The following is an 11,852-nucleotide window of genomic DNA, read 5'->3' on the forward strand; positions in this document are numbered from 1 at the left end:
TGATGGCACCCCTCTTTCAGAGTTATATTTGGGGTGATAGGTGAGTACAATGGTTCACCTCAGTCTCAGTGATATTTGGGGTGATGGCACCCCTTTCTCAGTGATATTTGGGGTGATGTTGCCCTTTTTCCCTGGCTCCTGTCTGAGGCTTGTGTGGAAGGAGATAGTTTGCTCTCTCAAGCACATAATTATCACGTTATAAACGGAACAGCCATTTTTGACGCGAGACAGACAAAAAGTAGCCCATGACCGTGTTTTTGGTGTCTGTGACATTACAAAATGGCCTCCTTGTGTATTGGGGCCCCTTTGTACCCTCTCCTCCCTTCATATATCAGGGTCCCGACTCCATGGCGATGTGTTTGGCCGCCATGACAATACAAAATGGCCTCCTTGTATATCGGGGTCCCCCCCTATATATCGGAGGGGTGTCGGGTTTCATGATTTGCAGTAGGACATTTATTGCCCCTCATACATGGGGCAGCCATGTTTTTCACATGCTGCGCCCCCTCAGATATTGGGGTCCCCGTTTTAATGGTGTTGTTTGGTTGCCATGACAATACAAAATGGCCTCCCTGTATATCGGGGTTCCTTCCCCCCTCATATATCGGAGGGGTGTCATGATTTTACAGTAGGACATTTATTGCCCCTCATCCATGGGGCAGCCATGTTTTTCACACACTGCTCCCCTCAAATATTGGGGTCTCCTTTTCCATGGCGATGTGCCTGGTCACATTTATTGCCCCCCTCAGCCATGTTTTTCTCACATTGGTCCCCCTCAGCCATGTTTTTCACACACTAATCCCCCTCAGTACAGGATGGAGCCGGGCCCGGCCATATCTGGCCTCAGTCAGACGTGTCCTGGGCTCAGACATGGCCGTCCTCCACCCCTCCATTCTGTCTCTGAGGGGAACAGGAATGGGCTCTCCTTCCTGGAGGGAACAACACGAGCGCAGCCAATGAGCCGCCCGGGAGCGCAGAGCGACGTGCCGGCCCGCCAATCCCACTGCGGGCACGGGTGACTGCCAGGCAGCTTGACCAATGAGCGGGCGAGATGCTTGGCGGGCTTGGTCTCTGCAGTAAGGGAGTCACGTGCGTTTGACCGACCAATGAGTTACATCTTCGTGGGGGGATGGTGGTCGAAGAAAAGGCTCCTTCGCCATCCGGGGGCGTGTCCCTTCCCCACCGAGCCCGGCCAATGGCGCTCCGAGCCGGTCGGCCGCCGGTTTGAGTGGCGGGCTCGCCGCCCAATCAGGGAGGAGGAGCGCCGAGAAGCACTTCCTACGTCGCAGGGAGCCGGCCAATGGGAGCGCGGCTGGGCGTGGCTCCCAGGTGGGTATATAACAGGCGGGCACCGGCTAAGAGGAAGCTTCCGCTCTGAGGATGTCTGCGAGCTACGATAACCGGTGAGTGCGAGGGGACGGCGATGATGGCGGCGGGCCCGGGGCCTTCTGGGAAGGGGACACATGGTTGGGGGGGTGGCGGGACATACAGGGAGCGCGGTGATGGCTGTTCGGTGAAGAATCTTCTGTCTCCTCCGACCTTCATATCACCCGGACCGGGGGGTACAACCCTCATTACACCGGGGAGCTCTCCGTACGATCTCCTCCCCCTTTTCCGAGCTCTGATGGCGGCCTCCGCCCGGTGCACGTGGGCGCCCCGACACCCGAGTGTGGGGGGAAGGGGGGGAGAGAGAGACAAGATGGCCGCCGGGATGGGGGAGGGGGAAACTTTCCTCTAAGATGGCGGACACTTCCGGTGCTGCACGTGGACCCCGGGGGGGGGGGAGGAGGGGGTATCTGTCCTACATCGGAGGACTACAACAACCAGCATGGCCCTACAGGAGGACTACGACTACCAGTGTGGACCGTTCTATATTATGGGGACTGCAACCCCCAACATGGTCCTCTAGGGGGCGACATACAGTACTGAGGACGATGACTGCCAGCATGGCCCCTATAGAGGGCGGTGTATGGAGGACTACAACCCCCAGCATGGCCCCTATAGAGGGAGCTGTATGGAGGACTACAATCCCCAGCATGGCTGATTCTATATTATGGAGCATGGCCCTCTAGGGGGCGATATACAGTATGGAGGACTACAACCCCCCAGCATGGCCCCTATAGGGGGTGGTGTATGGACGACTACACCCCCTACCCCCCCCCCCCCCCCCCGCATGGATGATTCTATATTATGGAGCATGGTCCTCTAGGGGGCGATATACGAGGACTACTACAACCCCCAGCATGGCCCTACAGGGGCTGACATACCATGCTGAGGACTGACGGCATGGATGGTTCTCTATGGGACTGCAACCCCCAACATGGCCCTTTAGGGGGCAACGTATAGTAATGACGATGACTGCCAGCATGGCCTATAAAGGGCGGGGGTACGGAGGACTACAACCCCCAGCATGGCTGATTCTAGGTGACGTACAGTACTGAGGACTACTACATCCCCCAGTATGGCCTTATAGGGGGGGATATATAGTAATGAGGGTGGTGTACAGAGGACTAAAACCCTCAGCATGGCTGAATCTATATTTTGGGGCACTGCAGCCCTGGGTGTACTGAGGACTACAACCCCCCAGCATGGTCATAGAGCACTTTTTTTTTTGGCCTACAACTCCCAGCATGGCGCTGTAGGGGTTGATGTATAGCACTGAGGTGGGGGGGACTACAACCCTTAGTCCGGGGCCCTCTAGCGCTCACTGTATAGTCCTGAGCAGTGCAACTCCCAGCATGGCTGATTCTTTGTTATGGAAGGACTACAACTCTCAGCATGTTCCTGTAGTGGGCCTTATGGGTTGGTGGACTACAACTCCCAGCATGGCCTGGAGGGGGTTGATTAGTAAAATTTCAGGTCTTTCGTGGGGTGTATGGACTACAACTTGGGATGGGTTACCATTGTGTAGATACACCTCTGATAATTTAGACATATAAGGCTGACCTTCCTGCGGTTCTAACCATATTGGGGGGGGGCGTTGTAGAACTACTGCTCCCAGTGTGGTCTCGGGTGAGGTTTAGGTAATCGGGGGCGTTGCATTCCTTCCCAGGTGAGACACAATGTCCTCCATTCTGAGGTACTACAACTCCCATCACTAAGGACGGATCCTCCCCAGGGTTATGCAATAGGGATACGACTCCCAGCATGGCCTGGAGGACTTGGTAATGAGTCTCCACATCTCTTGTGGAATGGCCTGTACGCTGTGTTAGATGGTCGGTAGGGTTGCCACCTCATCCCTTTAAACCCGAACACATATTAATTACACAGGTTCTGTGGCTGATTAAGGTGGTAATTAAACTCAGTGTCTTACCTGCATTCAATTAGCCACAGAACCTGTGTATTTATGTGTTCAGGTTTAAAGGGATGAGGTGGCAACTCTAATGGTCGGTCATATCTCGTGGGGGGCACTACAACCCCTGGGCTGGTTGTGGAATGTGGTCTATAGATGTAGGTCGGGCCTGGTGGTGGGTCACATGACCCCTGGCTCTTTCTAGTCCTTGCTGTCCCCGATGGTTCTGGGCGCTCGGTGTCAGTCCTGCAGGGTTTACACAATGTGCATTCGTCAGCTGGATGACTAAGCCGGGGGATGGGTTATCGCTGGGCTCCAGCCGGGGGGAGGGTGGGGGTCCTGTGCAACCCTGGCGTGTCTCAGGTATCCGCCCAATGTTCTCAGCCTGTGACGTCACGCTGTCATACATTCCCGGGGCCGCTCCGCCCCTGGAAAATGTCCTCGGTCTATTAACTCCTCCTGTGCAGCCGGCCTGATGTATCTACGTCATTAAGGCTTTCCACTGCTACTGGGCCTCGGTATCAGATCCCAGGGAGGCCATATACGGCCACCTATCTTCAGAGGACCTGGATGGGATCCCGGGCTGTATACTGCCATGGGGTCCTGGATTAGATCTCAGGGAGGACATACACGGCATTAGGTGTACAATGTTCCTCTGTTCTCTAATGTTTCTGGTGGTCATGGCCTTGTAGAGCAGTTTCTCAAACCTTCCTCTGCGATCGTGAACGGGCCATGTTTTCCAAAATCCTATCATAGGTGCTGTAAAGGCAGTCAACCTGTGTTGCCTGTAATTCCATGAAGATGTCTGGTTGACTGATTTGAGAAATTTCCGTAAATATAAGATGTGTGATCAGATTTGAGACTACATTTTTAGGGTATAGCTGGCCGTTTTGGCCATCTTGTAGTCCTTCTATCTAATGTCCTCCAGTGACACCCACAGCCCTTTGTTATCACTCTACTGGTAGTAGTTGTATATCCTCATCACATAATGCCATGGTCTGAGGAAGCTCTCAGCAGCCTCAAATCTAGACTTTCAGGAAATGTAGATCTAGATCCTAGTGCTAGGCTTTTGGGGTGGCCTAGCATGAAGAACTTTGTCTAAATGTTTTTTTATTGTATATGATAAAAAAATGCTGCAGTTCCCTTTTTTAAAGTGGACCTGTAACGCAGGAAGTGTCATTGCAGGGGCCATTGGGATCTGATGGTTGCTGTCCTGTCAGCTGCCTGATCACTTTTTTTTTTTCCCTGCCTAGAGATGGTGTGTGGCCAGGCAGAGGGCAAACCTACATCTTGGGTGAGCTTTGGGTTCCTCTGTAGGTTTAGTGGTGACTGGTACACTTTGGGTTCCTTCATGGGTTCAGTGGTGACTGGTTCTCTGGGTTCCTCCTGTAGGTTCAGTGGTGGCCACCAGTGTTAATTTCGTCAAACATTTTAGTCGACTAAATGAATACTATTTTAGTTGACTAAAATACGACTAAAACAATTGAGATGACTAAAAGTACATTTTTAGTTTTAAAGACTAAAACTAAATTGACATTTGACTTCAAAATTACCACTGGTCTGTTGTGTGTTAATACCTTAAATATATATATTTTTTACTCCAGCAGTATATAATGAATTTGGAAATTGTAGAGAAATGTTAACTAATGCATTACAATTTAATTACACCCATTAGATTTTAGTCGACTAAATGCGACTAAAACAATTGCAGAAGACTAAAATGGGACTAAAACGAAAATGCTATTTTAGTCCTAAGCCTAAAACTAAATCAAAATTTGCTGCCAAAATTAACACTGGTGACTACTGTCCCATGGGTTCAGTGGTGACTGGTTCTTTGGGTTTCTTTAGGTTCAGGGCTTGACTGTCTATTGTGTTCCTTTGAGGTTTCATTGATGGCTGGTTATTTTGGGGTTCTTCCAGGGGTTCAGTGGTGGCTGGTTCTATGGGTTCAGTGGTGACTGGTTTTCTTTGGGTTCCTTCATAGGTTCAGTGGTGACTGGTTCTCTTTGGGTACCTTCCTTCATGGGTTCAGTGGTGGCTGGTTCTCTTTGGGTCCTTCTGTGGGTTCAGTGGTGGCTGGTTCTCTGGGTTTCTTAATATGGTTAGTGGTGAAAGGTTCTTTCAGGGGCTGGCATATTCCCCCCCCCCCCCCCCCCCCCCGTCACTGGGCAAGGGCACATCACATGATGTGTGTCTTATATCTGACAGGGGCAGAGTGACCCCCATATTCATCCCAGCACAGCTGTGTGGTCACTGTCAGCTGGTTCATGCTGTGGGGACAAACCTTACTGGGGGTGGGGGGCTGTTGTGTTCTTTCAGAAGTCTTGTGTTCCTTTGAGGTTTCATTGATGGCTGGTTCTCTTGGGGTTCTTCCAGGGGTTCAGTGGTGGCTGGTTCTCTTTGGGTTCCTTCTATGGGTTCAGTGATGGCTGGTTCTCTTTGGGTTCTTGTATGGGTTCAGTGGTGACTGGTTCTTTGGTTCCTTCTATGGGTTCAGTGGTGGTTGGTTCAATGGGTTCAGTGATGGCTGGTACTCTTTGGGTTCCTTCATAGGTTCAGTGGTGGCTGGTTCTCTTTGGGTTCTTGTATGGGTTCAGTGGTGACTGGTTCTTTTTGGTTCCTTCTATGGGTTCAATGGTGGCTGGTTCTCTGGGTTTCTTCATAGGGTCAGTGGTGACAGGTTCTTTCAGTGAGCCCCAGCTGATGACTTGGGTTGAGTCTTTGGTGATGCTGAGGTTGGTCAGGCATGTAGGGTGACTTCTGAGCTCACATCATTGTGGACGGGGAAGGCCCCAATAGGCTTCACAGATTCTAAAAAAAAAAAAAAAAAAAATCTCTTTACCATTACTGGTCAGAGGTGTCATAGCGGTCATCTTGTCATAAAGTCTTCTCATACCTATAGGATGTGCCTTTTTTTTTTTTTTTACAAGTGTTTTTTTTCTTTTGTAGAGAAAGATCTAGAGACAATGGGCCCGAAGGTATGGAGCCCGATGGTATCATTGAGGTAAGTGGTGGTCTTGTCTTACACTCTTCCAAAAAAAAAAAAGTTTGCTTAAGTAGTACATTTTTTGGCTTCATGCCCACCTAATGTTAACTCGGGACACAAAGGTCATAATTCAAGACATTCTTAGAGTTCCTTACTGCAAAGACTATTATTGTTGAACTTAAAACATGCTGTGATCTAAGATGGGAGGGAACTTTACTTAGTATTTAATCATCATGTTTACTGGTGTTGGATGTTTGTGGTAGTAGTCACCTCTGAAATCCTGTGACTGAATGAGGGCCCATTCACACCAAAACACTGAGGCAACAAATACCTGTACTCTCAAAGTATGAGTGGATCTGTGCCGTGTTTCTAGTAAAGGATGATGGTCCACTGTAGATGTGTTGTGGTGCCTTGTCTTTCTCCATAGGTTCAGTGGTGACTCGTTCTTGGGGTTCCTTTGGAGGTCTAGTGGGGACTGGCTATTTGGGTTCCTTCAAAGGTCTAGCGGTATCCAGGGGCCGGCATATTTTCCCTGTCACTGGGCAAGGGCGCATCACGTGATGTGTGTCTTATATCTGACAGGGGCAGAGTGACCCCCATATTCATCCCAGCACAGCTGTGTGGTCACTGTCAGCTGGTTCATGCTGTGGGGACAAACCTTACTGGGGGGTTCTTTGGGTTCCTTCAGAAGTCTGTTGACTGGCTCTTTGGGGTCCTTTGTAGGTTCAGTAGATGTGGTATTAGGAGATGTTGTGGTGTGAATGAGCCCTGAGATTGTGGGGGTTATAGTGATGGGACTGCCAGCTAAACCCTTCTGTTTTCTCCACAGAGTAACTGGAATGAGGTGGTGGACAGTTTTGACGATATGAACCTGTCAGAGTCTCTCCTGAGAGGGATTTACGCCTATGGTTTTGAGAAACCGTCTGCTATCCAACAGCGAGCTATTCTACCTTGTATCAAGGGTAAGTGGACATTCCCATGTTTATCATTCTACAGAACTATCCCATAGAACTCTATGTTCAGCTCCATTGTGCAGCACAACGCTCTGTCCTCTCCGGGTGGTTATGTGAGTGGTCTGCATGAGGTTTCTGGTGGGACGCAGCTATTGTTGCATCCTGGAGGGGTGGAGCTGAGTTTTGGGGTTGCATGCAGTCCAGGTCTGTTTGGGTTTCCTCTACATCCCTGTCTAGGCTTGGCACAGCACACTTGGGTTATGTCCCCCTGGGCTTGGTGTGCATGCATGGGTTGTGTCCCCCCTGGGCATGACATGGCACACTTGGGTTACATTAAAATCAGTGTAGGGGACTTGCCACGCAACTAGGTTTTCCTTGCAGGCTCTCTAACATTTCTCCCAGCCAGCTGTAAAGTGAGCGTCCCGCCATTCTCCTCCTAGAAGAGTTGTCATTGCTTTTGCCCCCCCCATGTATAGTTTCTGGCCGTTCCTAGCTGTGCATATGAAGGGAGGTTAGGATAAAACATGTTGGGCTAGCGCAGCTGTAGTAAGCTTGCGGTCTCTCTGCAGGTTATGATGTCATCGCTCAGGCTCAGTCTGGAACTGGGAAAACAGCCACATTTGCCATTTCCATCCTCCAGCAAGTTGAGCTGGATATGAAGGCCACACAAGCCCTGGTCTTGGCCCCAACCCGAGAGTTGGCCCAGCAGGTGAGTACAGAGTGATGTGTGGATGGGGGGGGCATTGCCTCCCGTTGAGCGTGTGTGTGATCTGGATGATTTCCACTTGTTGAGTTATAGGGACTCCTGTTGGCGCAGTGAGGTGTGTGGATGAGGTGGGTGCACTTAGTCTGAGCTCTGTAAGTGGTCCTTTTTACATCAAAGGGGGCTTAGCGGTCCCTTAGACACTAAAAGCGGCCTACAGCACCACCTACTGGCTCAAAACTACAACTATTAATACAGTGTTCATGGATTTAGTTGACATCAGTGACTGTTTCTCTTACAGATCCAGAAGGTGGTGATGGCGCTGGGAGACTACATGGGCGCCGGGTGTCACGCCTGTATTGGCGGCACCAACGTGCGAGCGGAGGTACAGAAGCTGCAATCCGAAGCTCCACACATAGTGGTCGGCACTCCAGGGAGAGTATTCGACATGTTGAACAGGCGATACCTGTGTAAGTATCTAATCCAGGTGCTGGTGTATTTCCCACCCTCCCCCTGTCACTGGGCAAGGGCGCATCACGTGATGTGTGTCCTATATCTGACGGGGGCAGAGTGACCCCCATATTCATCCCAGCACAGCTGTGTGGTCACTGTCAGCTGGTTCATGCTGTGGGGACAAACCTTACTGGGGTGGTTCTTGGAATGCAGATGAAGCTGCTTGTTGGGAGGTGTGTATGGTGATTTCTGGCATTGTCTAACCCACCTTGTATTCCTTTCCAGCTCCCAAATACATTAAAATGTTTGTTCTGGATGAGGCTGATGAAATGTTGAGCCGAGGTTTCAAGGACCAGATCTACGATATTTTCCAGAAGCTGAGCAGTAATGCTCAGGTAAGGGGAGACTGCTTTGGAATTGTATTGATTCGGGGGGGGGGGGGGTCTCATAATGCTTAGGGGGGTGGGAGGCCTTTGCATGAGGTTCTGATGAGCCTTGCTTGAAGCAGGTCTTCTGGTCAAGTCTGAGTGATGCCATTGGCATGTGTTGGAATAGTTCCACTAGCGGGCACGACATAGGTTGCTTTAATGATGATATCCCATGCGTGTCATCTGAAGCCCACGTCTCCCTCTTGCGGCAGCTCCTTGGTCTGCGTCTTGCTGGCCAGGACAGTCTGCCGCAGAGGAGTCTGGGAGATGATCACACCACTTTGTCTGAAAGCAACCTTTTTGTTATCCATTGAATCTCTGCTTGCTACTGGAGAGGCAACTCTTTAATTGGTCTTGTCTTTGTCCCAGGTGGTGCTGCTCTCGGCCACCATGCCCTCTGATGTGTTGGAGGTGACGAAAAAGTTCATGAGGGACCCAATCCGTATCCTGGTGAAGAAGGAAGAGCTGACTCTGGAGGGTATCCGGCAGTTCTACATCAATGTAGAGCGTGAGGTGGGTGTCGCCCTAGCAATAACTCCTCCCCCCTTCCCTGTCACTGGGCAAGGATGCGTCACATGATGGCGTATATTCTTATATCTGACAGGGGTATATGATACAACCCCATATTCATCCCAGCGTAGCTGCTCGGTCACTGTCAGCTGGTTCATGCTGTGGGGACAGGCCTTTGCCTTGGTTTGTACCTCAGTTGTGGTGGTTGTGTGATCTCAATTGGTCTTGTGTTTTTTGTTTTTTCCAGGAGTGGAAGTTGGACACTCTCTGCGATCTCTACGAGACTCTCACCATCACACAGGCCGTCATCTTTATAAACACCCGCCGGAAGGTGGACTGGCTGACGGAGAAGATGCACGCAAGAGACTTCACTGTGTCCGCTCTGGTGAGTTTTCCAATATGTCTGACGTCTCCCCGGGTCACTGGGCAAGGACACGTCACGTGGCGTGTAGTCTTATATCTGACTGGGGTATAGAGTCCACCCATGTTCATCCCAGTACAGCTCTTGTGACTGTCAGCTGGTTCATGCCATGGGGACATGAATAACATCAGCTGGGTGTGTGTTCTAATATATCGCACTTTATTTCCAGCACGGTGACATGGACCAGAAGGAGAGAGATGTCATTATGAGGGAGTTCCGATCCGGGTCCAGTCGTGTCCTCATTACTACAGATCTGCTGGTGAGTGACTATGCATCCAAGCCGTTTACTCAGACCGGTGACATCACTGACAATGCAGCCTAACCCTTTACTAGAGACCAGTGACATCACATATCTTGGTTTTTTTTTTTTTTTTTTTTTTTTTTTTTTTTTTTTTTTTTTTCCTCCGGTACTTCTGATTGGTCTGCTGAGTTAACCCCTTTGTGTCTTCCATGCAGGCTCGAGGAATTGATGTCCAGCAGGTCTCCTTGGTTATTAACTATGACTTGCCAACAAACAGAGAAAACTATATTCACAGGTAAGTTGCCATCCATGATGTAAGTTACCCAAGGGCACCCTCTCTGCCCAGCTTCCATGCTGGATGCGGATAGTAGACTCTTGGGAGATGAATCGGGACCATGCTCCACCGCGATTAACGCTGTACGGTCGCGTTTCGCAACTTAAACATGGCCTACACCTCCAACTATGGCCCTTGATGTGCTCATATGCTCCTCCCGTCTCATATGCTCCTCCTGTCTCTCATATGCTCCTCCTGTCTCTCATATGCTCCTCCTGTCTCTCATATGCTCCTCCTGTCTCTCATATGCTCCTCCTGTCTCTCATATGCTCCTCCTGTCTCTCATATGCTCCTCCTGTCTCTCATATGCTCCTCCTGTCTCTCATATGCTCCTCCCGTCTCTCATATGCTCCTCCCTTCTCCTTGCAGGATCGGCAGAGGTGGTCGTTTCGGTAGGAAAGGTGTTGCCATCAACATGGTGACTGAGGAAGACAAGCGCACCCTGAAGGATATTGAGACTTTTTACAATACAACCGTTGAAGAGATGCCGATGAACGTGGCGGATCTCATCTGAGTTCCCCACAAGAGATTTAATGAAAAAAGAACAAAAAAAATAGTATAACTGAAAATACAAAAAACACCTTTCGGTCTTTGGCGGTCCCCCCCCAGGGGTCCCCGGGCAGGGAGGCATACAGCTTTCTATTAAGCCCCACGTTTGGGCTTCCCCCATTCCCTTCCCCCACCCCTGTATGACTAAATGATTTATATTACTTTTTTTTGTTTTTTTTCAAATAAATGTTATTTTGAGGTATTGTGACCGTAAAACATTTGTTTGTGTTTCTTCTGTAAACTGAACACTAACTCCTCCCCCCCCCCCCCCCCCTCCTCCGTACCCCCAAAAGTTTCCCCCACCAAATCAGTGGACCAAACAATCACTACCCATCCCCCTCCTCCTCCAATCAGGCTGCTATCAATTCGGACTTCAAAAATTTATTTTTTCAAATTTTCCCCCAAAATACTATAAAGTGTCGCCATTCTTTTGCTTTTTCTGTATAGTATTTATTAAATAAAACAAATTTTTTTTTGCAACTTAGTTTGTCTCTTTTTGCTTGTCCCCAACCCTGTCATCCCTGATTACCTTCCCCCACCCCCCTCCAAACTAAGCAGCTTCACCCCCCCCCCCTACCCTCCCCACCTCCTTCCTGTTGGTTTTGGTGGGAAATGCTTCATTATATTGCAGACGAATGTTGATCATTTACAATGTGGTTTTTCCAAACTAACATCGACCTCTAGTGGCCTTGTGGTTTTTTTGGAGTTACAAACCTTCAGCTGCTGTGATAAAATCGCAGGATAAGCCACATAGAGCTTGGCTTGTGTGTACTATTGTGCAGTTAACATGGGAACTATGCAAGCAAGAGTGCGCCATGGGACCTGCTCTACCTATAGGCTGCAGCTCCATAGGAGGTGTGGCTTCTGATGTAAACCATCAGCAATGGGAGGTTTTTAATTTCTTGCCACTCACAATGCATGTGTGCAGAGGCAAAAGGTTGGGCCTTTAACACATAGGCATCAGTATCTGGCCAATGTTTCT

General features: G+C 49.8%; 1 protein-coding gene and 2 non-coding genes across 3 annotated transcripts; all 3 read left to right on the forward strand.

Annotated features, from left to right (window-relative positions):
* The first annotated feature begins 1,303 nt into the window (after positions 1–1,303).
* Positions 1,304–11,354, forward strand: EIF4A1 (eukaryotic translation initiation factor 4A1). The gene is made up of 11 exons (XM_073623180.1): positions 1,304–1,403; positions 6,242–6,296; positions 7,108–7,240; positions 7,801–7,940; positions 8,236–8,404; positions 8,673–8,782; positions 9,185–9,328; positions 9,573–9,710; positions 9,916–10,005; positions 10,203–10,282; positions 10,691–11,354. Exons 1-11 carry the CDS (start codon positions 1,381–1,383, stop codon positions 10,833–10,835), a joined length of 1,227 nt encoding a protein of 408 aa, XP_073479281.1. The 5' UTR covers positions 1,304–1,380; the 3' UTR covers positions 10,836–11,354.
* On the forward strand, positions 6,806–6,936 carry LOC141135770 (small nucleolar RNA SNORA48). Its single transcript, XR_012243624.1, has one exon. It is a non-coding gene; the product is annotated as a small nucleolar RNA SNORA48 (small nucleolar RNA).
* Positions 8,969–9,108, forward strand: LOC141135781 (small nucleolar RNA SNORD10). The gene has a single exon (XR_012243635.1). It is a non-coding gene; the product is annotated as a small nucleolar RNA SNORD10 (small nucleolar RNA).
* Positions 11,355–11,852: the final 498 nt, after the last annotated feature.

The sequence above is a fragment of the Aquarana catesbeiana genome, linkage group LG03 (assembly GCF_042186555.1).
Source record: "Aquarana catesbeiana isolate 2022-GZ linkage group LG03, ASM4218655v1, whole genome shotgun sequence".
In the NCBI taxonomy this organism is placed as follows: Eukaryota; Metazoa; Chordata; class Amphibia; order Anura; family Ranidae; genus Aquarana; species Aquarana catesbeiana.

Excerpts from the sequence above, each read along its gene's own strand:
- EIF4A1 (XM_073623180.1), top strand. The coding sequence starts at position 1,381 with ATGTCTGCGAGCTACGATAACCG. Across the intron at positions 9,711-9,915 it reads ACTTCACTGTGTCCGCTCTG|CACGGTGACATGGACCAGAA; the intron begins GTGAGTTTTCCA and ends CTTTATTTCCAG. Across the intron at positions 10,006-10,202 it reads TCATTACTACAGATCTGCTG|GCTCGAGGAATTGATGTCCA; the intron begins GTGAGTGACTAT and ends TCTTCCATGCAG.